This window comes from Pyrgilauda ruficollis, unplaced genomic scaffold (genome assembly GCF_017590135.1).
Source record: "Pyrgilauda ruficollis isolate IOZ18807 unplaced genomic scaffold, ASM1759013v1 scaffold52, whole genome shotgun sequence".
Lineage (NCBI taxonomy): Eukaryota > Metazoa > Chordata > Aves > Passeriformes > Passeridae > Pyrgilauda > Pyrgilauda ruficollis.
The window spans coordinates 4490079-4515366 of record NW_024526822.1 but is presented as its reverse complement, the minus strand read 5'-3'; the positions used below and the strand labels follow the sequence as shown (position 1 = coordinate 4515366).

The 25288-nt window shown below is 49.2% G+C and overlaps 1 protein-coding gene across 1 annotated transcript in view; it reads left to right on the top strand.

Annotated features, from left to right (window-relative positions):
- GRIK4 (glutamate ionotropic receptor kainate type subunit 4) overlaps nucleotides 1-25288 on the top strand; it is a 123543-nt gene that overhangs the window by 58688 nt on the left and 39567 nt on the right. The window contains exons 3-7 of the mRNA XM_041480563.1: nucleotides 2491-2588; nucleotides 5800-5965; nucleotides 10733-10770; nucleotides 14018-14071; nucleotides 24646-24807. Of these exons, the coding sequence (XP_041336497.1) occupies nucleotides 2491-2588; nucleotides 5800-5965; nucleotides 10733-10770; nucleotides 14018-14071; nucleotides 24646-24807 (518 nt within the window). The remainder of the gene's footprint in view (nucleotides 1-2490; nucleotides 2589-5799; nucleotides 5966-10732; nucleotides 10771-14017; nucleotides 14072-24645; nucleotides 24808-25288) is intronic.

The window sequence follows — 25288 nt, the reverse complement described above, 5'->3', positions numbered from 1 at the left end:
TCTTAAAGTGATGCCACTTCAATTCCAGCACTCTTGAGACCCTGAATTCTAAACATCAGCAAAACTGGGACAGAAACTCGGAGCTGCTGGAGCCTGCAGCACTCACAGAGGGCCCTGCACAGCCCACAGCTTTTGTGGTGCCCAGGTGTTGGAGTATGAAGGGATTTGAGTGGCAGGGGGTCTGGAATTATCCATAGTTAGAGTCCTTGGGATTATTGGATGGATTTTGGATACAGGACCAACATTTCCTCATCCTGCAAATGCTTGTGTGTTTGCCCATGGCAGCAGCAAGGTCGAGCCTTTTCTCCCTGTGGGGACCTGACAGCATCAGGTAATGCTCTGAAACAGGAAATGTGCTTGGGTTACAAGAGAAGCTTTCCAAATGTGGTCAAACCTTTGCCTCAGGCACCTCCACTTTGTTTCCATTCATTTTCCTTCATTTTTGTGGATGTTTCCCCCTGGTAGTGATAAGCCAGGTCTTTTTCTTCCTCCAGTTGTTGCAACCCTGTTGCTATGGCTACTTAACCCACTTTTTGTTCCTGCTGGCAGGCACCAGAAGAAAATCACTCCCCAAACTTTCCCCTGCACGGCACAACGAAATTTTCCCCAGGAATTTTGTCCTGGTGACCTGTGAAAAAGGGAGAGCTTGGAGCAGCTCCTGCCTCATGGATGCTGAATGGCAGAGCTGAGAGGGACTGACGAGTGCTGCTGAGGCAGCAGGCGAGGCTTTCAGGCTGGTGCTCCTTATTTAAAAAGGATCTTCTGGAGAGGTTTAAGTGCCTGTAAATTTTTTAAGCACAGAGGAGAAGCCAGCCCTGGATTCCTTTGAAGATGCTGCAGAAAAATATCCCTCATTCCGTAGGAGATTGAGTTGTTGGAGGGAGAGGGAGCTGAGAAGGAAGGAAAACCCAAGAGGAGATGTTTGCATTTCATGAGCACTTTCTGTAAGAAGTTGGAGCAATCAGCGGGGACTGGCGAGGATAAGGAGTTTTTTTTCCTTCAAAAGAGAAGCAAAACCAATTCCCCAAAGCGACAAATTAAATGAGATTTGGGCCTCATTTTCCAGTCATGAGGCTGTGGAGGAGTCTGAGGCCAGAGATCACAGAATGGTTTGGATTGGCATTAAAGGAACATTAAAGATCATCTTGTGCCACCTCCTGCCATGGGCAGGGACAACCTCCAGGGTGCTCCAAGCCTTGGGCACTTCCAGGGATCCAGGGGCAGCCACAACTTCTCTGGGAAAATTTGAGACTGTAGATGTTCACTTCCCAAACCCCACACTCAACCCCAAACTTGCTGTTCTAACACAACCCAAGCACAGTGAGCTTTTATTCCACTTCCAACCTTGATTTAAAGATTCGAAGTCACTAAAACCCCGTCTCTGATCTGTAGCTCAGCAGTTTTGATGATCAATTCACTTTACTACCAAAAACACCGTGCTCAAATTTGAATTTTTCCAGCTCAAATAACTCTTCACAACTCTCATAAGAGCTGCTCTGAGGTGCAAGCCAGGGGAAGAGGCAGGTTTGATAGTGATGAGAGCTGAAATCTCAGCTTTGGGATGCAGTGGTTTGGTTTTCACACACAGAAAAACCAAACCACTGTTGTGAGCTTGCTCTGGCCAGAACTTACAAGAGTTTTGTGCCTCTTTTCTCCCTTTTGGTGCCTCCTTCCTGCCCTCCAGAAAGATTCCAGCTGAGCAAATGTGGTTTTGTCTGGGGAAAAAGCTGAGGGTGTGAGGATGCTGAGGCAGGGCGGCTCTCAGGAGGCTTTTGGAGCTCAGGGATTGAGGCATGAGGGGCTCTCTCCTCCTGTTCAGGAGATTTTTTCTCCTCTGCAGGAAGGGTTCTGAGTGATGCAGGGGATGGCAGCAGGGAGGTGACACCAGCTGGGCTGCTCCTGGCAGTGAAATTCAGCTGGATTTGTGCTGTGAATTAAAAGGACCAAAAAAAAAGCCTTGCAGTTTAACCCAGGAAGAGATTTAACTTCAGTTTGTCAGGTGTTCTTTATGGTTCTGCTAACCTTGGTGGCAGGGAGCCAGAAGATTGAACTACTGCCAGGAAGAAAACAACACAAAACAAATGAAAACCAGCAATGAAATCCTTGTTTTTACCACTGAACTCTGCAAAGATGAGGGGAGAAATTGCTACAAGTCTGTTTGATGCTTTGAAGCCAGGTCACTGCTGTGTGTAGCATCTCCCATAAAGTTTAGTTCGTGTTTATGTCCAGAGGACAGAAATGGGTCAGAGATGATGATTCTGGGGTTTAGGAGAGAGTTTAGGAGGGGTTTTATAAGGCTGGGGGAAGATAGAGGGTACCACAGGCAGGGTGACAGTGCTTCAGGGGGAATAAAGGGATTTTGGGGATGGAAATGGCACAGAGGGTGTTGTGTGAAGGAGATAAGGTCATGTCCTTACTGAGGTGAGCAGCACTGTCTGCTGGAATTTGGGATGAATTCTGATCTCTGTTCCCTGTCTCTGCTGCCCACAGTGTGCCAGATCCTCCCCAAAGGCGTGGTGGGAGTCCTGGGACCTTCCTCCAGCCCAGCCTCCAGCTCCATTATCAGCAACATCTGTGGGGAGAAAGAGGTAAGTGGAGAAGTTCCTTTGTGATGGTCAGAGTGGACAGCATGGTTGATCACCCCTCCTCCTAATGCACAGACTTTTGAAATGTCTTCCTTTTCCCTCTGCTGCCTTTTTCTGCCTGCCTTTTCCTCTCTGCACCCCCTTTTGCTCCTCACATTCGTCACCACATCCCCACTGACTGAGGGCTGCAAACCCAAAGCTCACCCTGCTGGCTGCCAACCCAAATCTCCCGCTGTGACTTTGTGCACATCCTTGGGGAGCTTTATGTTTACTGCTGTTCCATCAGTTCAAGCCCTTTTTTTTATCTGTGTCCAGGCTATGTGCTGGATTTAATATTTTATAAGCCTCAAACCTTCCTACACGGATCTGGCTCTGCACTCTGGAGAAGAAATTGAGTTCTCTTCTCGTAGTTCATCCCTTTAAAGGCAGATAACATCTCTCAGCCATTTAGTGGCTCTCTCTGGAGTCCAGCCTTCCAACAGAGGAGGCTGGGACTGAGCACTGTAAATAATTTGCATCCACAAATGAGTGCTGGTTGTTGTTCCTGGGGCTGGAAGGGATCCTCCAGCCCTGAAGCACGGGGCTGCAGCAGGAGGGGTGTCCTGGGGGTGTTTTGTTGTGTTTTCTCTTGCTAAATGTCCTGGATGTGTGCTCCTTCCCAGGAAAGGTAAATGTGCAAGTGTTTTTCCTCAGAAATTCAAATTCATTCCGAGTTTCTGATCTGAGGCTCCTGATTTATTTTTTTTCTTCAGAAAGGACAGGTGAGTGCTGGTGCCCTCCTGAGGTGTTTGGTTCTCTCCACGAGATGTAAACCTGTACATTTACATCCCAGGAGCATCAGCTGGGGCCAGGAGCCCAGGCAGAGCCCCCTGTGCCTGCAGCCACCCCTCAGTGGGAAAGGAAGCAGTGTCCCCAGGCAAGCACCGAGCACCAGACTGATGTTCTGGGGGATGAACCTGCCTGTGTTACCCCTCTCATGCCCAAAGAATTCCTTTTTCCCTGTCCAGAAAAAGGAATTGCACTGGGAGAGAGCTCTTGGACAGGAGAGGATGGTGATGAAAGGTTCTTGAGGATGAAGGCAGGGGTGAACAGGCTGTGCTCAGCCCTGATGTGCTGGTGGATTCCTTCCACACAAGAATCCCTTTCCCCTGTCCAGAAAGGGGAATTGCACTGGGGCAGAGCTCTTGGACAGGAGAGGATGGTGATGAAAGGTTCCTGGGGATGAGGGCAGGGGTGAACAGTCTGTGCTCAGCCCGGATGTGCTGGTGGATTCCTCCCCCTGTGCCTGCATCTCTCTCCAGGTCCCAGGCTGGGTCTGCATCCCTCCCAGCAGTGATCAGGATGCTGCCAGGAGCTGTCGGCTCTGGTTATGGGAATCCACCCTTCCCTCCCTGGGTGAGGGCTGCGGGCTGGAATCAAGGCAGATAGCAGCTTATTACTCCTTAACTTCCCCTCTGCTAACCAGCAGCTCCTGCTGTCAATAAAGCAGCCTTCATGAGCTGCTAATAGGCTCTCCCAGGAGGGGAGAGGTGGGAGGCAGGGGCTGATGGCTTCGGAAGGACCAATAACGGAGGCAGAGAGGACCTGACACGCTGCTAACAAAGCTGTGGCAGATGTTTCCCTTCCTCTGACTTCTGTTTCTTCCAAAATAATTCACCCGGCAGAAGAAAAACAAGATTGCCTCTCTTTATCAGGCCGAGCCTGCAGTGTCTGGGCTCGGGCTGTGTGTCTGCCCAGCCGTGCCATCCGTGGTCTGCTACAGTGTTTGCAGGGAGGAATGATGAGGAGGACTCCATCTTAGCAGGAGGCTAATTAATTACTTTATTGTTCTATACTATTACTTTATTATTTAATTAAAAATTAAATAATTGCTTTAATTAATTACTTTATTCTTTAATTACTTTATTATTCTATACTACGTTACACTGTGTTACATTACATCCAAACTGAATCTGCCAAGCACTCAACTTGTCGCTATAGGACACGAAATAACATGACACAGACACACTGCTCTTCCAAGGTGAAAAAGGTACTTTTAATTTCTGACTTTAATATTTATAGATTTCCAAAAGTGACAGTGGATTGGAGGGTGACAGTGCCACCTCTCCAATGACACTGGACAAACCAACAGTCCATCAAATTTCTCTTCTTCCATAAAAGAATGCAAAACAATAAGTTATTTACATAAAGTGTGAGAGAAAGTTCATTACTAGAATGTAAACATCAGAAGGCTTAGAAAAATCTTAAAAAATCAGGGTGACATCAACTCAACTCCAACTGCACAGCATCTCATGACTGTCAGCCGACAGTCCCCACACACACACACTGACAGGCCAAGGAAACAAAACACCATCCCTCTGGTTAAACAATCTCCATACTGCATTCTACTTTGGCACAGCACAGGCACAGCAAATGAGATAAGAATTGTTTTTTTCTTTCTCTGAGGTTCAGAGAATGTGAAACCCAGCAATATTCTTGGGAAGAACTGTGCCTTGCTTTTCTCTGTGAAGAGAAATGTGGCTATAGTCTGCAGGATGTGCAGCAGAGCTCCCTCCGAGCGGGTGCTGTGGCTCCCCAGCTCCCAAAATTCCCCCTGGAGCACATCCTGCTCCAGCTGCTGCTCTGCTGCATCCGTGACAAGCCCAGCACTGGTGTTTCCAGCCCTCCTGTTGGTCAGAAATGCCCAAAGCTTCTGGCTGCTGCAGCTGTTCCTCCTCTGCCCAGCCTCGCCAGCGCGGGGTCATCTTGTTCTTGCCTTCATCTCTGCTAATTAATTACCTGGTGGCATCTCCATGCAGCAGGCAGGGCTGGGTTCAGGGCCCTGGATGATCCCTGTGTCCCTGCACGGCATCCTTCCCCAACGAAGGCTGGGCCCAGCCACAATTAGTGCCCCAGCTAATTAGGTTGAACTCTCAGGGAAGGTTTCCTGTGCTGTAATCACAGTCCCCGATGCCTTTCTCTGAGTGGCTCAGCAAGACTCTTCCTGCTCCACTCCTTCCCATGGCTTTTCGTTGCTGTGATAATTATTTTCCTCTGCTGCTGCACGAGTCCCACCCTCCCCTCTTGACTCCAGTGTTGCTTCTGCAATTTTATTGGGATATTCCACTTTCTGCCTGCTGTGTGCTTCACACCACAGGCCCTTCACCACAGATTTACTTGTTTTCATTTCTACTTCCTCTTTAATTATATTTTCTTTCCTCCTCCCCACGCTCAGGTTCCTCACTTCAAAGTGGCTCCAGAGGAGTTCCTGAAGCTGCAGCTCCAGAGGTTCACCACCCTCAACCTGCACCCCAGCAACACCGACATCAGCGTGGCCGTGGCAGGAATCCTGAATTTCTTTAACTGCACCACTGCCTGCCTCATCTGTGCCAAAGCTGAATGTAAGTCTTTGCCAGGCTGGCTTTGCCTGCCCCTCTGCCTCATCTCCTCTTTGTTTGGTGCTTGCTGGGAAGGTCCCATCCCTTGTGTCTCTGCTCAGAGCAGCCTTTTACACTCCAGTTTCTCCACCCTGGTGCCCCATGGAGGAGTTTTGCAGAGGTGGAATGGGATGGGTAGAGATTATCCTGCTTTCTGTTTGACCATCTGAAGAGCGTTTTGCTTCCACAGATGGGGCTTTGGATAAGAAAAAAAAAAAAATTAAGAAAGGCGTAGGCCTGTTTCTGGAGATTATTTTTAGGCAAGTAAAGCACTTTGAAATGTGGCTTGCCCAAAGCCACGTGCAGTTTGTAGCCTAAAAGTGGGATTTGAGTAACAGCCAGCACAGTGCATGCCCTGCTGGCTCTGCAGCCGTGCATCTGCTGGTGACTGTGCATCTGGACAGTGGACATTCCACCTCAGCAGGGCCAGATCCACCCTCAGCAGGATCAGATCCCTCTCAGAAGGGCCATCTCCACCCTCAGCAGGGCCATATCTATCTCTGTAGGGCCATCTCCGCCTCAGCAGGGCCATCTCCACCTGAGCAGGGCCATCGCCATCTCGGCAGGGCCATCTCCACCTTGGCAGGGCCATCACCATCTCGGCAGGGCCATCTCCACCCTCAGCAGGGGCATCTCTGCCTCAGCAGCACCGATCCATCTCAGCAGGACCATCTCCACCTTCCCAGGACCATCTCCATCCTCATAGGGCCAGATCCACCTCAGCAGGGCCATCTCCGCCTCAGCAGGGTCAGATCCATCTCAGCAGGGCCATCTCCACCTTGGCAGGGCCATCTCCACCCTCAGCAGGGCCATCTCCACCTCAGCAGGGCCATCTCCACCTCAGCAGGGCCATCTCCACCCTCAGCAGGGCCATATCCATCTCAGCAGGGCCATCTCCATCCCTGCAGAGCTCCTGCTGTGGCAGAAGCAGGCTCTACACCCCAGAGCAAATTGTGTCCTGTGCTGTCTGAGGTCACCTGCAGCAGATTTGGGGTGGCCACAGCAGCTCTGGCACACAGCCAGCTGCAGCATGGAAGAGGGGATTTGAAAAGGCCCCTGGGTGCAGGGACAGCTTTGGGAATATGTCACTCTAGGACACGAAAGAAAACGACACGCACGCTGGAACCTCCAAGGTAAAAAGAAGGGAAGTTTATTTTCTGACTCCAGCATTTATAGATTTCTCAAAAGTGACAGTGGATTGGAGGGTGACAGTGCCACCTCTCCAATGACACTGGACAAACCAACAGTCCATCACATTTCTCCTCCTCCAGAAAAGAATGTAAAACAATAATTATTTACATAAAGTGTGAGAGAAAATTCATTACAAGAATGTAAACATCAGAAGGCTTAGAAGAACTTAAAAGAACAAGGTGACAGGAATGCTGCTCTCTGACTGGGCCAGCACCATTCCCATCTAGCCCTGGGCAAACTCCCCAGCAGCAGCTGATGGAAGATTCCTGCACAGGGACCCAAGGAACTGGAGTGTTTTTAGCTCTCCTTTGTGCTTTCTGTGCCCCCAGGGCAGCAGGCTGAGGTCGGGCAGTAAATCACCATCAGTGAGCAGTGCTCACATCCACCCCAGGAAAGGCCCTGGCTCAAAATGATGCAATTAAAATCATGCAAATGGTCTCCCACATCACTCCCAGAGCTGGAATTTTTCATTGTCTAACCTTAACCTTAAGCAAGAAGGGAAGCAAAGATAATTAGGTTTTCTCAGCTGCCGTGCAGGAGGCTCAGGGCTCTGCACCCCTGCCCTGCTCCTGGGCCAGGTGTCTCCCACCGGGGTTAATATGATTAATATGATTTTTATTTAGCTGGATCAAACCCTCTTACCTGAAGCAATCCAATTTATTTCGCTCTGCTGCTGCTGCTGGATAACTCAATATTTAGGATGTGCTGAGTCCTTCCCAGACCCGGGGAAGCAGTGGGACAGGAGCCTTTCATCCTCCCAGCTCTTTGTGCTCAGCAAGGACCTGATCAGAGCCAGGCTTGAAGCCCAACATGCCCTGACTGTAACAGAGCACAGTCAAGGCTTAATTGAGCTTCATGTAGGAGCACAAACCCTGATTTTCCCTTAGGACATGCACTGCTCCTAAGCACAGTCCTTAAACAACTAACTGGAGGCATTTCAGGCTTTTGGAAGGTTCCCTTGAGGCAGCTGAGGGGAGCATAAGAGCTGCCTGCTTATCAGTGAGGAAATGCTGTTTTGAGGGATGTTATTATTTAGATCCCAGGAGGGGCAAGCTGGAGCTGCTTTGGTTTAAGTGCGAGGCTGTGTGATGGGACCCCTGGGCCCTACCCTGCCACACTCATCCTGTCACATCCTTCCTCTGGGGACTGCCTGTGATTTCTCCTGGCAGAAGCAGAAAATGACCCTTAAAGTCAAAGAACTTGGGCCAGCCTAAGTGTAATGCCCTGGGGAATGTAAAATGTAATGCCATGAATAGAATGAGATTTGTGTGACTCGGTTTGGTGGATAGAATGCTCAGTTGCTCTGTGATGTTTAAGAATTAGCTGGTTTTGGAGCTGCTCTGGAAGGTTTTGTGTGGTTCCACAGAAATCTTAACCCAGAAAGGCAAATAGAGGAGTGCATGGACTTTTTAGGAGCTTCTCTGTTTGCCAGAGGGGAGGGAATAACATCCAGTGCTTGGGAAGGGTGACCAGGGCACAGGTCCAAGGCCTTGTGCACATCCTTGGTCCTTTTTTAAAACATTGTTGTTAAAAATACAAACACCCAGGGAGATGTTTGAAGCACCAGTGTTGGGATTAAAAGCGAGGTTGGATGATGGGAATGTTCTCTTCCCAACCATCCATGTCCAGGAGTGGAACCACCAGCAGCCCTGAAGCTCCTCCATCAGCAGGAGCACTAAACAGGGATGTGGCACTCCAGGAGAGCCCCAGCTCCTGCCTTTCCTCCTTCCCAGGAGCAGCTCTGCTGCTGAGAGCTCGGGAGTGGGGCTGCTCCTGCCAGCTCCGGATGTTTGCACAAGGAAAAATCAAATAATCAAGGTCAGGACTTGCCACAGGCCAGCCTGAACCTCTCTCAGAGCTCCCCATGGGAGTGTTCAAGCAGCAGGTGCCTGGTGCAGCCTCTCTGTCCTCACTTTGGTACTTCAAAGGTGCCTGGAGGAGTCTGCAAGCCTTTGCTGGGGTTCACATCCCTCTGAAGTGCCAGTCTGGCAGCAGCAGCAGCAGCAAGAGTCTCACATCCTCTCAGCATCAAACAAAGGGGAATCTCTGCACAATAGAGACTTCCCTGCACACAGCAAAAGCAGCTGCAAGCAGGAGGCTGGATGAGGCTACAGGTAGGATCTAACGTGCTGGAAATGATAATTTCCTTGAGCTGAAGGTGGAGATGAAATGATTTTTTTTTTTCTCCTGGTTCCACTTCTTCCTGTCTGTGCCTGATGAGCTTTAGAAACATGTTCCTGGGTTTGAGAGCTGCAGGGTTCGCTGGGATGAGCTGCAAGTAAACTTGGTAGTGTCAGGGCTGTGATTTGCAGCAGTCTCTCTGGTCCCCTGCAAATGTGGAATGAGGGGAAAATAAACCTTTCTACATCCTCAGGGGTCAAATGGAGGGCTTATGTAAAATTCACTGTTTGCCTGGTTAGAAGACAAAAGAAGTGTTCAGGTGAAGTCCTTGTGTGCTGTAAGCAGAGTGAGTTCTCTGCCTGGTGAGGAAGAAGAAGAAGCTGACGTGACCCAGAAAAGTCCTGGCACAGCTGTTTTTATAACTCCTTGCTGTGTTCTTACCTGTACCCAGAGAAAAGGGGAGAGGCAAGGGCATTGTCAGGAGCTCAGAGCAAACTCAGAGTGCTTTAAACCTCTCCCTGGGAACGAGAGGCTCCTCATCTTGGATGTGTCCCTTTTCCTGCACTGCTTTGTCACCTGGTGAAGTGCTAGCAGTCCTTGAGAGCATGGCTTCAGCACTGATCCCACCCCGCTGTGACCCTTCCCTGCCTCCTGACCTGCTGGGGAATGAATGGATTCATGCAGTCAAAAATAAGTCAGGTTAAGAGTAAAACTCTGACTTGAGGGTTAATTTGCCTCTCTGCCAGCTGGGCTGTGATCCTGCTGATAGTTCTGTTTCTCCAGCTCAGGTCTCCCCCCTCTTTTGGGGTTGTCTTCCTGAGGGGATGGGATGTGTGGCTATGCTGTCTGTGTCTTGCTGATGAATCCATCTGCTGGTTCCTCTGGTCAATCAAACTTGGCAGGAGGTTATTTCTTGATGAAACTCAGCAGCTGGAGACAAGAGAGGCTCTATCAAAACTGCTTTCTTGACTAACAAAATCTGCAGCAGGAGTTTTGACATCTTATTAGGCTTCAAGGCAGCTGTGTTGGAAGGAGCCCTTGACGTGCCCATCCTTATTTTTGTCACGATTTTTTAATGTTGTATTTTTGCAGTGACCTCCAGCTCTCAGCAGAGCTTCTCATCCCCTTGGAAGAGAGCAGCTACCCATCAGAATGCTCCAAGAGCTCCAAAAAAGCTGCACCTTCCTGAGCACTTAATTTGGGAGCTGGAAATGCAAAGGGTGAGGGGGAGGAATAATCCTCCAGTAAGCAGAACAATCCTACATGCAGGGAGATAATGGAGACCTTGTCTGGAGCTTGTATTGAAGGTCTTATCTCTTCCCAAGATGAGTCTGGGGATGCTTTATTTTCCTGGAGAAGAGCTGGAGTAGCTCCATCACTTCTCCTTCCCTGCTGGACCATGCAATGAGTCCTAAATCCATGCCAACGCCTCCATGTCCCACACCATCCTGCAGAAGGTGAGATTCCCAGGGAGCAGCAAGCATGACTTGCCCAAGGATTTCTCCTGGGGAAGGCAGTGAGAAAGCTCAGAGACAAAGAGAAAACAATTCTTGTCTCACTTGCTGCTCCTGTTGTTTGGCACATGAGGAATGTGTTATGGAGATTGTTTACCAAAAGTTATTTCTTAATTGGACTCTGGTGATGGTTATTTATATTGATTGACCAGTTAGTCAAAGCTGTGTCATGACAGTCGGAGACAGTCACAGGTTTTTCTTTAGTATCTTTTTAGTATAATATAGTTCTAGTGTAGTTTTAATATAGTGTAATATAGTATAATATAGTGTAGCTTAACAAAGCAATTGTTCAGCCTTCTGAAGTCATTTAGAGTCAGAGCACATTATTCCCACGTTGGGGTCGCCTTGCATCGATAGTGAGCATCCCTCCCCTGTCCCTCGGGGTGCTGCTGCTCCCCCCAGCCAGCTCTTGTGAGATATTGTGATGTCTTGTAAGGCTGGCCTAGAGCAGAAAAGCTAAAACTTAAGGCATCAATTGAAATGTGAAAATTCCCACAGCAGTGCTGGGAATGGGCTCTGCCCAGAGGGGAATTGCCACTGATGGAATTTCCAGGGCTGGGTCTGTGCAAGTGATGGTTGAATTGCTCTGAGGGGATTTGTGTGCTCTCCACAAGCGGTGTTGCCATCCAGGAGCTGTGAAGAACTGCTCAGCCCTCTGAAATGACTCTTGTGCCTCCTTTTTCCCTTCCCATTATGTGTCTAACTTTTTCTTTCTTTTTCTTTTTATTGTCTTATTAACCGAGATTTTATTTTAATCCTGTTTATTTTTAAATGGTCTCTGGCTGCAGTTTCTAGCACTTGTTTTGATAGCCTGCTTCAAAACTGAGCAGTGGCTCCAGATGGAGCAGAGTTTCCCACATCCTGGAGGGAACAAGAAGCACATTCCTGAAGGGAGTCAAGATCCAAGCACTGGGATCCCCCTGGCTTTCCACACTGTCCTGCCTGTTTTGTCACAGAACGTGTCATCCAAAGTCCTTGCCTGTGTCAGGTTAACCCCAGTGACATCCAGCAGGGATGTTTTTATCAGTCCTCTCTCCCCCCAAAATATTTTTATTCCACTACATGCAGTTTTCATTTCTAAATAGACAGTTTGAGGGATTTTTTGGGGTTGTCTACTCAGGGGGGTTTATTTGGTGTGTTTTTTCCCCTTTTTCCCCTGTTGCTTCCTGGCTGCTGAGGGCTGTCCCCCTTCTCTGTTGCTATAGTGACTTCCCACAGGCTCCCAGCAGCTCTCTCCAGGCACCCACATCTCCCTGCCCAGCTCCAGCCTCCTTCTGCCACCCCTGAGAAATGTCAGAAATTGCCAGCATTTCCCAGTCAAACCCAATTCTTCCAGCTAGAGGACTGGAGGAATGGAGGGTAATAAATCAAGAGCTCCTGGTCTGACAATTTCTTGCACCTTGGGAGGCTGGAAGGTGTTTTATTGGGAGCCAGGGATGGTGGTGCTGAGCATCAGGTGAACCCACATCCTGTCCCACAGCAGGAAATCGCTCTGTGGGTTTGCTGGGTCTGTCCCAGGAGAGCAGGAATTCACAGTTTCTCATTCCTCACCCTCCACAGATGGGCTGGAGACACATGGATGGTTCCCAGATTCCCAGCTCCCAGCTGCCAGGGCTGGGTGAATGAATGGGAGAGGCACTGCTTTGCTGCTCACCTTGATTTTCTACCCTTGAAACCAAACACCCTGACCTCAAAGTGGGTCACAGGGAGAGCTGGCATTGTCACTGTCTCCAGGAAGGGATGAGCAGGGGGAATTGGTGCTAAGTTTTGCTGTGGAGGGGGTGAAAAATGAGGTGGCCTCCTCTGGGTTTGGGGACTCCTTGGAGCAATGGCTTTGCTGTGTCTGTTGTGCCACCTGGGCGAGGGACAGGGTGACAATGTGCAGCCTAGGGGCTGGGCACAGCAGTGCTGGTGGCCTCAGGTTTGCACAGGAACATCTAAAAGACGGGAAAAGGGAGAGGTGCAATCCCAGCTGCCTCCTTCTGTCTTTCCTTCCCTCCTTTCTGTCATCACAGCTTCTGGGAGGGATAAAAAGGGACTCACACCAGGAGGTGCTGCCTTTGCTCCTTCCCTCCTTGCCTCCCATTCCTCTGTGTGGTCTGGACTGCTGGGAAAACCTCTTAGCCAGGGTCTGGAAGCTTGATTTGAGAGCAGCTGTGCTTGGCAGTGGAACAGAGGCTTCCAGGAGCATCTGCAGATTAATGCCCCACTTTCCTGAGCATCTGTTCCCACAACCAGCTCCTTGTGTAGTGAGAATTTTGGGAAAGGGCCTCAGTTATCCGCTCTGTGATCTCTAGAACAGATCATCCCCATGGAAAATTCTGTGTCCTTCTCTCTGCATCCCTGGACAGTTTTGCCCTGTTTTCTTCTATTTCTGTGGCCAGCACAGCCCTGTCTCAGTTCTGAAGAGCAGAGCTGAGTTACTGGGTCTCATCCATGCTCATTAATTTGTGGGATTTGAGCCCAAATCTGACTGATAAAACTGGAAAGCCACCACTGACTTGATTGTTCTTTTCCTGTAACTCCCAAGAGCTTTTCCTGCCTTCCTCTCTCCATCATGGTGTTTGTGGTGGAAGGGACAAGCCTGGAGCTCTCAGCTGCTCTTTTCCCTCGTTATGTCCCAAAACAGGAGCAAAGCAGCATCCACACACAAAATAAACAGAAATCCTCATTTTCCTCTTAAAACATAGTGAAATTCCTCATCCCAAGGGGTTCTGTAATTCTCAGAACTGGGGCTGCAGGACCCACCTCACTTTTCCAAGCCATTGTGGACCATTGGGGTCTTTTAGGGGTTTAAAAGATTTTCTGCTGGGAGTTCAAAAGCTTTCCACAGGTGATTTCCTTAGAGTTTGTCCTTGGATGGATGCAGGAATCCCTGAATTCCATCTCAGAATGCCATGGAGAGGGCAGGGATGCTCCCAGGGGTCTGGAGCTGGGTCATTTCCCTCTGTGCAGGTGCTTTGTCAGGGCTGGTGTGGGCAGGAGACCTCAGCTAGGCTCAGCCCTGCTGAAAAATTGCTTCCCCAGACTTTAATTTCCCAGGTCTAACCATGCTGCTGTGTCCCACTCTCCCTTCCTGCAAGGAGAGATAAGCTTGAAAAAGCAAAATGTGGCCCTGGCTCTGCTTTGCTGGAGTGGAGATTGGAGATTGTCAGGCTCTGGTTTAATCTCTTTTTCCTCTCCTTCACAGGCAGCTGAACTGGGGATGGCATCTGCCTATTACACCTATATCTTCACTAATCTGGTAAGGAGTTTTTCCCAGCTTTTCCTGCCTGAGTGTGGAGTCATTTTAATGGGAGCTGATCCCCCTGACCCGTGGGATCCTTGGGCAGAGCCTCGTGTGTTGGGGAGGGAGGGAGGCAGGGATGTCACCTGCTGCCTAAAATCAAAAGGCAAAATCTTTCCAAATAATATCAAAAATAATATTTCCAAAAGCAGTTCTGTAACAAAAGCTTTCTGTGCACACATGGTGTCGGATTTCTACAATTTTTATCAGGTTAATTAATTAGTTCATCTAACAGGTACATCCAACAAGAGACCAGTTGCCCCAGCAACCAACCCTTGGGCCTGCCCCTTGGAGTTGTTCTGTGTCTTGTTACATCTCTTAAATTCTGGTGCAAAACAAGATGTCCTCGTTAGAAATTCCTGTTGTTAAAATCAGACTAACCAGAATTTCAAGAATGTGTTAGGAAGGGTTGGCTTATTGTTCTAAAACGTGAGAAAGGGCAGGAAAATCACTAGAAACTCTACAACTACATATTAAAAAGCTACGATGCTACAAATAGATGAAAAATATATAAAAAGCTGAAAAAAAATCTTCAGGCATCATTCCTGCAAAGCTGGGAAGGTCTTGGGGAGGTGGAAAACGATTGGTGCAGCATCCAAAGGCAGGAATTGTGGACACTGTGACAGGAGCTGGTGCAATGACATGTGCAGGTCTTTGGGAAGCTCCAGAAAATGGGTGGATCTGTATTGTCCTGATTGTCCTGGTTGTCCTGGTTTTCCTGATTTTCCTGATTTTTTTGTGTTATGCTGGTGTTGTTACCCCCCTGAGCCCATTCCCTGTGCTGGAAAAAACCAGGGATGAGCACCTGGAAGGCATCACAGCCCCGTGCCCTGAGACAAAGGAAGGATGATCCCATAAATGTTGAGAGCAGGGGATGCCCTCCGTAATTAATGACATTAATGGGATCATGGTGTGGTTAAACCCCTCAGGGGGTGATGGGCTGAGGCAGCAGATGGGGAAACCCAAAATAAACATCAGAGGAACTTCTCCTCCAAGGGGGTGTCACCAGGAGCTGTGAGTGCTGCTGTGGGGCTGCTGGAAACCTGGGGGGTGAAGTGGAGGTGCCTCCCAGCCCGAGTGATTCTCCTATTCTCTAATTTCTATTAATGTTTCTGGCAGGGAAGCCGAGAGCTGAATCACACTTTGTGTTTGGGTGGGAGACAGACGGGAAGGGACGGAGCCAAACGTGTGGGCAGGGAGCTGGAGAGGAGAGGAGCAGGGGAAGGAGGGAAATGGAGGGGTGGCAGCAGTTGGGGCACAGGGTGGAGAAGGGATGAGGGGAAGGAGTGTCAGAGGGAGAAACTCAAGGAGTAGAAAAGGCCATGAAGCTCCTGGCTGGGTTTCTGCTCAGTGTCCAATCCATGGGTCAGTCCAGCCAGACAAACTTCACTGGGGCTGTTCATCCCCTTGGAACGGGCAGCACAGGCACAGGGAGGGAGCCTGGGGGTTGTGCTGTGTGCCCCAAGTCATGGTGTCACTGTGCTGGCTGGGGGTCAGTGCCATCCCCACCAGATCTGCCCACAATGCCAATCCCAGCCATTCCCACTCCCAGGAAGTATTTCCATTGTTCCCAACAGCTCTTCTCCTGTCCCACTTGCCCTCCCCAGCCCATTCCCAGTCCCACAGAGCAGGGCTGGGCACACACTGAGGGATTTCCACCTCAAATCACCAGCAGAATCTGAAAAAAAAAAATAAAAAATTCTTCTTTTTAGAGTCGTTTCTGTTGTCTGAGCAGCATCTCATGGATGCTGCTCTAAAAATGAAGCTCCCACCTCCACCCCCACCCCAGTCCTGAGCACGGGTGTGATTAAGCATTTGCTGGAGGTGAAATTTGCCTTTCTAACCCATTCATCTCGTGGAATGCAGCTATGGCAGGTGAGAAAGAAATGAGTTTTGTTGCCATTCACTCTCTCAGGGTATTAATCTGTTTATCCAGGTTATTTTACCACTCAGTCCAAAAGCCCAGCTCTTAGCAGAACTAACAGGATTTTTGGCAGGGATCATTATGGGAAGGTGACATCAGACAAAACCTGGGCAGATGGAAGAGATGTTTAAGGAAATTAGTAATATTTAAATGGGGATTGGAGATGGGAGTGAGCAATTTAGGCTCATAAATCTGGAGGGATTATCAAGCTCCTAATGAACCCTCTGAGGTTCTGCAATCACTGCCTAATAGAAAAGATAAAATCAGAGTGAACTACTGTCAAGGGAAGCAAGCAAAAAGATGGCTTAAATGGAGAGAGAACCCATCAGGAAAGGGAATAGAGAGCCTGCAGAGCACTGAGCTGCTCGGAGATGGAAAAATATCTCAGGCAAAATAGAAAAAAAGGGGAGAAAACAGGATAAAATGCTGAATTAAACACCTGCCCTGCAGCTCTAGAGGGGAGTTCTGTTTCTGTCTTTTAGCATTAATTTTATTTAATAAGCACATCCCAGCTGACAGCTCGTGGTGTGGTGCAGCTCTGCTCTCTCTGGGTGTGAGAGGAGGGAATTCTCTGTGTGCTGGGGCACAGGAGGGGATTTTTGGGGGTGATGGCCCCTCTGTCCCAGCCTGGTGGTCCCTCTGGTCACAGCAGATCACTGGAGCAGATGAGGAGGAACCCTCAGCCCCCACCACATTTCTGTGGGAGCTGAGGCGAGCAGCCCGATGTAAAAACATCCACAGGCTCCTTTCCTGCGTGCAAATTCATTATCAGCCTCCTTCAGCCAGCTCCAGGGACCTGTTTTTGTCAGCAGCAGCAGCAGCCTGGCAAATTTTCCAGGAGTCCTAATGGAACTCTCAGGTCTGGTGCATTTGTCTTCCCCACATCCTTCATTTGGGGCACTCCTGGCCTCCATCCCCTGGCAAAAAAATCCCCATCCAACCCAATTTTCTTCTTGGCATCTCCACCTGGTGATGATTCCCTGGCTCTAGGACTTTTGGGAGGGATGGAATTCCCTGAAGAGGTGCTGGGATGATTTCAGAGCTGTTCATCATCCCTTCCCTTCTCCCTGGCAGGGCTGGCTGGGTCTCCACAGAGCTCACGGCCATGTGAGGGGGCAATGATGTGCAGAATAATAATAATAATAATAATAATAATAATAATAATAATAATACACAAGTAGACCATTGAAAGCAGACTGCTGTGCATTGAAGAAAATGTTCCTTCCAGCACTGGAAATCCCTGAAATCAGCAGCACAGAGTAGGAGGGGTGTTGGATGCCTCCAAAACCCCACGCTACAATTAATTCTTTTAGCTTGTTAATTCTCTGTAGCTATTGGGTTTTGTATTTTTTTTTTTTTTCCCTCTCTGTCTGGTTTGTTGTTTTGCTTTTTGGTTTTGTTTTCTTTAATAACATCCGGACCTCAGGCTGGGTTTAAATTTCAAAATATTTGACAATTAGATGGGAATAATTGAAACAATTAAAATTATTACTCTGAGGGGGGAAGGTGTAAAGGAGCTTTCCCAGTGCCTCAAGTCAGGCAGGGCAATTCACTGGGTGCAGTTTTGTTCCCTGACACAATTGTGTGCAGGTGTTGCTGCTGATAAAGCAGCTGCCGTGTTCAACTCCCACAGCCCAGATAAATCAGTTCAGGTTTGGGGTTTTTTGTCTTGTTTCCTGCTTTCTCTTCTTTGTTTGGTGATTTATAAAGAGGTCTTCATACAGGACAAGGTTTTTGAGCTGAATTGTCAGCCTGGAACTGGAGCTGGAGGGGAAATTGGTGTCCCAATCCCCCAGAGAGTGTGACACATTTCTGCTGTAGCTTGTCAGCAGGGTGACATCCCTTGGAAGGAAGGGATGATGTCAAACCAAGCAGAGGGACAGGGAGCTACAGACGAGGCTTTGACCAGGGCTTAGGTTTTGTGAAATTGCCTTTTTGTGGTGAAATAATCTTATTTTTCTCCGTGAGCTCCAGCACAGGCCGTGGTGTTTGGCCTTTGAGCTGCCAGGGGCAGATTTGGGCACTCCTGGCCTCCATCCCCTGGCCAAAAATCCCCATCCAACCCCATTTTCTCCCTTGCCCTAGTGAGGAAGGCAGGATCTCTCGTTGCCCTGTGACAGATTTCCCCTCCCAGCCCAGCCAGCCCTCCTGATTCCCAGCAGCTGATGCGAAGTGTTCTGGAGAGCCCCGATCACTGCCGGGATTTATGGATCATATTTTCAGTGGCATGTGCTAGCAGGGCAAACAAATCAGGTTTTTGCAAGGCTGCCAAGGCAATTTCTCCTCGTTCTAGTTAGCATGAGGGAAGGAGGGTTTAGACAAAGCAGTGGCTGTGCCTCCCTGCCTTTTGCTGCCTCAGTCTTCTTTACTTTCTGACTTTGTGTGCTTGATTCCCAATTTTTGGGTAAATCATTCTCTCAGCTACACCCCAGCTCCCTGGAAATTCTGGAAAAAAAGAGGTGGGAAGGAGGAAAAATCTCTCTCTTTCCCTCTTTCCCTACTTCCCACCCCTTTTTTTCCAAGAGCTGTCTTTTTTCAGGTCCCAACGTTCAGCACTTGACTCTTTGTGGATTTGTCTCTCTCCAAATCTCCCTGCAGAGAAGTTGAAGTTTGGGCAGTGTATTTTCCTAAAAGTGCTCTTGTTTGAAGAACAGCCTCCAAAATTTACCAGCTGGCCTTGCATGAGGAGGTTCAAGACCTGTAAGGCACATCAGTGGTTTTTTTGGAAGAGAAATCCAATTACAGATATAAATATATTCCCCTAAATTGTCCCTGAGCTCACTGAGGTCACAGCTTCTCTCTCCCCACCCGAGTGACCAACTAGCATTGCCTTGAGTAGATCTACCCATCCACTTACCTACACAAATTGTTGCTGTGATGACTTTTTTCCACTTTTTTCCCCTCCTAGAGAAATTGATTTTTACATGTGGCCCATTAGAAACGTATTGACTCCGTCAATAGTTTATAAATAAATGGAGCCTTTCAGGAAAACCGTGGAAAGCACTTTACATAATATTGTCCACTTGAGTAAACAAATAAATGTGTTCTGAGCAGAGCTTTGGAACGATTTACAGGATTGGCAGCTCGGCTCTGAGGGCAGCAGGATCCACAGAGGACAAGGCAGGAATTATTTCCACCTCTGACTGAGGAGGTTTGATGATTTTTTGGGGGAAAAATTGGTCACTGGGGCCAGGGGGTGAGGAAGTGACCATCGCAGGGTCAAGCTGCTTTTGGGTGAAATGTTTTAGTTCTGCCTTCCATGACCTGGCCAGAGGCTCCCTGGAGTTCTGTTTGCCCAAAGAACCTGCTCTGGGATACTTTATTAACCCTAAAATGCTGAATAATGACACACACAGGTGATGTCACCAGAGCTGTGCTGAGTTGGCACTGCAGGTTTGGCTCTTGCACAAAAGCTGCCAAGAAATCTGAGGATGGATATTGCACTCTGGGTTTTGTGCTTTCCTGAGCACCAAACACTCAGAACAAAGAGGTTTTGCCAGAGTGAGGGTTTAATAGAGAAATGGAAGCCTTGGCCCAGTGTTCTCCTTTCCCATCCCACATGAGAAAAGAGCAGGAGCAGCACGGAGTGTCCTGGGCCTGGTGTAAATCAGGTGTAAATCAGCTTTTGGTGCTGCCAGAGGGGCTGAGGGGAGCGAGCTCAGTGCAGTCTCTGCTGAGTTTCCAGCACTGAGTTTCTCCTGCTGAGCCCAGTGTTGGAAGGTATTTTGGAGGCTGTTAATCAGCAGATCCAAAAATCCAATAAAGTCCTTGCAGTGATTAGGAGAGGAAGATAAAACTGTGTGTGTGCAAGAGAGAGAGGAGGACTGGAGTGGGCATCTTGCTGTTGGTGCAGCCTGAATTGAGCAAAGTCTGTTCCTTCCAGAGCCTTGGGGTGAGCTCAGACAGGGTCTGGGTGTCCCTGGCAGTCAAAGATCCCCTCTTTAGGCTGGTCCCCAGCCTGTGCTCACTGCCTCCCCAGTGCCCAGGCACTCTGGGTTATTAAAAATGAGATAAGGATCGAGGTCCTGCACACACACACGGGCTGCAGAACAGGATCACCAGCAAAATCAATGCTGGAAGGAGCTCAGGAGCTGCAGCACAGTGGCTGCTGCAAGGGGAAAAAATTCCAGGAGCCACTCTCAGGAGGGACATCCCAGCATGGCAGGGCAGAGGAGGTGGCTCCATGCTTTAAAATACATTTTTTTTTTTGCCAGGCAGCTGCTGTGACATGGAAAATTTCCTGCTGAAAATTCCCTTTCCATGCTGAAATCTCCAGCCACTATTCTTGGGAAGCAGTGGAGGCAGTGGTGAGGGAAGAACTGGCTGTAATTTCTGGGGTTTCCTTTAGCCTAGGAGTTGATTGCTTAGCTGCAGGTTTGGGATGAGCCTCATTAGTGAGATGCTGATAGATGAATGCTGGCTTTGGTGTTTTGTCTTGTAAAGCAGGTTTTTAACTCACATCTCTTTTGGGCTGCTCAGCCTGGAGGAGAGAGTCTTTGGAGAGATTTACAGCACCTTCCAGTGCCTGAACGTGACCTAGGGGAGGGCTGGAGAGGGATTTTTACATGGGCATGGGGTGATAGGGGAAAGGGAAATAGATTTAAGGTGAAGGAAGGTGGATTTAGATGGGATATTGGGAATAAATTCTTCCTGTGAGGGTGGGCAGGCCCTGGCACAGGGTGCCCAGAGCAGCTGTGGCTGCCCCTGGATCCCTGGCAGTGCCCAAGGCCAGGCTGGACAAGGCTTGGAGCAGCCTGGGAAGGTGTCAGGGTGGAATGGGATGCTGCTTAATGTGCCTTCCAAGCCAGACCCTTCCATGCCCCTGTGTTTCTAAGAGCTGTGCTGCCAGGTGTAAATCTCTTGCTGCTTTTCTCTGCATCTCAGTCTCCTCCTCTGTATTCTGGGCAGAATAACTCCAGGGCAGGATTTCCCCCAGGCAAGGCAGCTGGGATTCCCCACAGTGTGTGAGGAGCAGCGTGTCACTGCTGGGCTGTCCCAGGGTGACATGGGCAGGGCAGGAGGGACAATTCCCTCCCAAACACTGACATGGGCAGGAGGGACAATTCCCTCCCAAACACTGACATCCAGCTGAGGTGGGAGAGGACCTGTGGGTGCAGAATCCTGGTTGGGATCAGCTGATCCTCCATCCAGACCTGCAGAGCCACACTTGCAGTGAGCATCACTTGTTCCTGATGGCTTTATATCCCTAAAGAACGGGGAGTGCATCCTGCAGATCTGCTCATACCTCACACCCAGCCAGGCTGGAAAATCCCATCTCAGGGCTTTAGGATCACAGAGCTCACCTCTGTGGCTTTTATTAGCCAGCTCCTCCTGTGCCTTCAGTGCTGGGGTCATTGCAGGGGGTTTTTGTGCTGTTGGAAAGTGAAGAGTGCAGGTGGAGTGCTGCAGAAAGCCAGGGAGTGACTTCATCCTCTAATAACTCCTCCAGCGCCGTCTCCCAGGGAACCCCGTGGAATTCAATTAGCTAATTGTGTGCCTAGCACTCGGGAAAATATAGAATGCCACGGAATTGCTAAGTGTTGTTATTTAACAGCACACATTTCGTGGTTGCAGCCCTGTAGTAGCAGTCAGAAAACCTACACTGTAATTGCCTGCTGGTGCCTGCTGCTGAATTTGCTGTGATCGGAGCAAGGCCTGGGGATTTTTCTTTCTGTAAAAAAGTTCATTAATTTTGGCTGCAGATCCTCCGGGTCTAATTTTTTACCGAGTTCTCTTGAAACAGAATATTGACATGTGGTGGGTGTTTTAAAAAACAGAGTGGAAAGAGGGGGAGGAATTCAGGCAGGCAGGATTTGTGTCTCTGAAACTCACCTTGGCATGATTCCTGGTGGTCTTCTCTGTGCCTCACGTTGGACTGAGATTGAGGGCCAAGTTTTGGGCAATTACTGCAATTCCTCCAATGTAGGGAGAGGGATAAAAAAAACAGAATGGGAGGAAATGAGGGAGCTGCTGTTTGCACCCATCATTTTGATGGCATTTTCTGAAAGCCTGTGGTTATAAAGCTGTGTTTGCACAGGTGGAGGAGGCTTGGAGTCCCCTCCTAAACAGGATGTCAGTTATTTTCCTAATGGCTCTTTGCTCTTATTGCACTGAGAATCTTCTGCAGAAGCTCCAGCCAGCACTGAGGATGAGGGAGAGTAACTCCAGGAGGAGAGAAAGGCATCTGGGAAAGTGTTTTGTGTAGGGATATCCCTCACTACATCTCAGAGAGAAATCCTTGGCTCTGCAGCTGAAAATACCCCTGAGATCAGGGGTGTCCCACCCCTTGTCCTGCCTGTGTTTGCCTCTTGCAGCGGGGAGGAGGGCAGGACGGGTGGGAAATCAGCTGAGAGGTGCAGGTCTGGAACAGCAAACGAGATTTTGTTTGCAAAACGTGCATTTGGAAATGTCAAGCATGGTGAATGAGTGTAAAAAGGGTAAAAAAAAAAAAAGCCCCAACAAATAGGGACAGAAGCTGAGCTGGCAGCTCTGGGAGTATGGGGATGCTCTCACCCCTTTGCCCTCTGCAGCAAAGCCTGACCTTACCAAATCTCTCTTATCCCACTGCAAATGAAGTGTGTCCCCCTGGGGTGGTTTATCTCCATCTCATTGCATGGGCAGCTCACGGCTCATTTCCTCCTGACCCGGCTCTTGCTCCTCTGATGGAAAGGCATTTAATGGCCAAAAATTGGAGCTGGAGCACAGGGAAGGGACAGGGAGCAGGGTGGAAGGGGCCAGGTCTAGGCCATGCCACCCCTGTGTGTCACAGTGATGCTTTATGGACGTGACAGCCACAGGAATGGGGGTTTCTGCAGCTGGAAAAAGATGGATTTGGAGAGGGTTGGCTGTGGGAAAAGACCAAAGCTTGCACAAAGCAGCCAGTGGTGATGGGAGCCGGGCAAAGCTGCTGGCAATGTTTGAACCAGAGCAGATTATGGGCTCTGGGGGGCCTGGCTGTGGTTGTTTGCAGGCACACGGTCCTGGCAGCTGCCTCAGTGCAGGGAATTTACCCAGGGAAAGTGGGAAAAGATCCCTTCAGGGGCTGGTTCTGACCATGGCACTCAGCCACTCAGGGCAGCAGGACCTGTGGGTTCAGCCCTGTGGCTGTGCCTGGCTGGGGTGAATCTCACCTCTGCCTCAGTTTCCCCACATGAACTGACACCCTTTCGTCTCCTCATCCAGTAACTGCTCATTTAAAGATCAGAGCATAACAAAACCTTCCACTTCAAAAGCTTGGAAGTGTTTTCAGGGGACAAAAGGCACAATAAATAAATAAATAAATAAATAACACACTAATTTCAGCTGCCCTGAGGCTGGGGCAGGCTGGAACAAGATGAAACCTTGGATTTTGTGACAAAACATCTCATTTTCCTCCTGGATATCCCAAAGCCAAGAGGGCAGTGGGGCAGCTGTTTGCCCGGTGCCCTGCACGATTTGCCTGGAGGCTCTAGCTGCGGGGAGAGAGGATTTTACAGGGGTTTAGGATCCCTCCTGCTGCTCTGCCTGCAGCCAGCCTCTCCTCATGCCCAGCTCCTCATCAGCCATCTGCCCTGCTCGCTGGGGCTGACAGGATGCCCTGGGTGAATGGATCACCTGTCAGCAAGGCAGGGGGATAATATCATTCAAATGAATCAATAGTTCACAGGCAATTTCACATTACCCAATGTTAACGTGTCCAAAATGTGCTTCATCCTGCCTTTGATGGCATTCCCGTGGGTCTTGGCCGGGCTGGAATAGTCTTGTAAGTCCCATGTTTGGGATATTGACAGGAACTGCCCCTGTGTGCATAGCAAAGATAAAAAATTGCTCAACTTGCTGTAATTCCATCTCCCAGGGAGCCCAGGGACAGCTGGATCCGTGATGGGCATCCAGCAGTTGCTGGAAGTGTCACTCCCACCTTCTCACTCCACTTCAGCAATTAGCAGAAGAGAAATTAGTGAGGAAAGTGTCATTATTCCCTGCTAACAGGACAAGGAGGGCTGGACTTTTCCCCGGGCTTTGTTGTGTAGCTGCTTCCGTGGATGTGAGGAGCAAAACCAAGCCCTCTGTTTTAATTTATTTAATGTAGTTATTTTTATGCTTCTTAGCACTTGCAGAAATGCAAGAGGATGCTCCCAGCTCCAAAACTCACAGTCAAGGCACCCTCCAAGCCTCCCCAGGGCATTAGGGTGGCATCTGCTCCTGGGACCTAGCAGCAGAAAGCAGCAGTGCAGGGTTGGGGGTTTTTAGGGTTAGGTAGAATTTGATTCCTCCTCCTGTGGGGAGAGAACTGATTTAATTGAACAGTTGGAACTTGGTGTCACCAAACTGGATGTGGTGATGGAGCAGCTTCACTCAGCAGGTGGGTGACGCCCTCTTTGGAGGGTTTGGGGTTTTTTGGGTGGAATTTGGCCAATAAAGCACTGGACCTGGCTGATATCTTCGTTAAAAGCCTGAGGTGAGCAGCGCCCTGAGTCAAATCCTGGTAAAACCCAGGCTCTCCCTTCCAGCAGCTGAGTGGGTTTCAGGATCTCACAGCTCCCATTCCCTTCAAGGGCACTGAGTGGCTTTGAAGCTTTCAGTGCCTGTTTTCCCCTCTAACCCCATTTTCTGCTTTGGGCTGCTGTAGGAGTTTTCCCTCCAGCGCCTGGACAGCCTGCTGGACGACCGAGTCAACATCCTGGGGTTCTCCATTTTCAACCAGTCTCATGCCTTCTTCCAAGAGTTCGTCCAGAGCCTCAACCAGTCCTGGCAGGAGAACTGTGACCACGCTCCTTTTACTGGGCCTGCAGTAAGTAAAGTCCATTCCCATCCCCCAGAACCTCCCTGAGCTGGGAATTCTGATAGACCACGGAAAAACCTTGTGGGAAGAGCTTCAGGATGGTCCTGAGCAACTCAGGGGTAGAAACTCTGGTCTCAAATAATTTTTTAAAAAGTTATTTAAATTATTAAACCATTTAATTATTTAATCCTATTTAATCTTGTGCTGAAGGGCTCAGGGATATCCCCAGGCTGCTGTTGTACCTCAGATTGGATTTTATGAGGAGATGCTGGCCCAGGAAAGGGAAGGAAGAACCAGAGCAGAGCATTTTTATTAAGTAGGTAGGAGAGGACTTGAGCTGTCAATCTGTGATTTACAGAGGATGTGGAAAATAGCAAAGTGACCCTGAAAGTCAGAGCTGCCCAAAGGACCTGGGGGTGCAGAGCTTAGCAGAGCTTCTCTGTGCTGGACTGGGAGCCCAGCTTTAAATTCCAGCCTAATCTTGATTTGG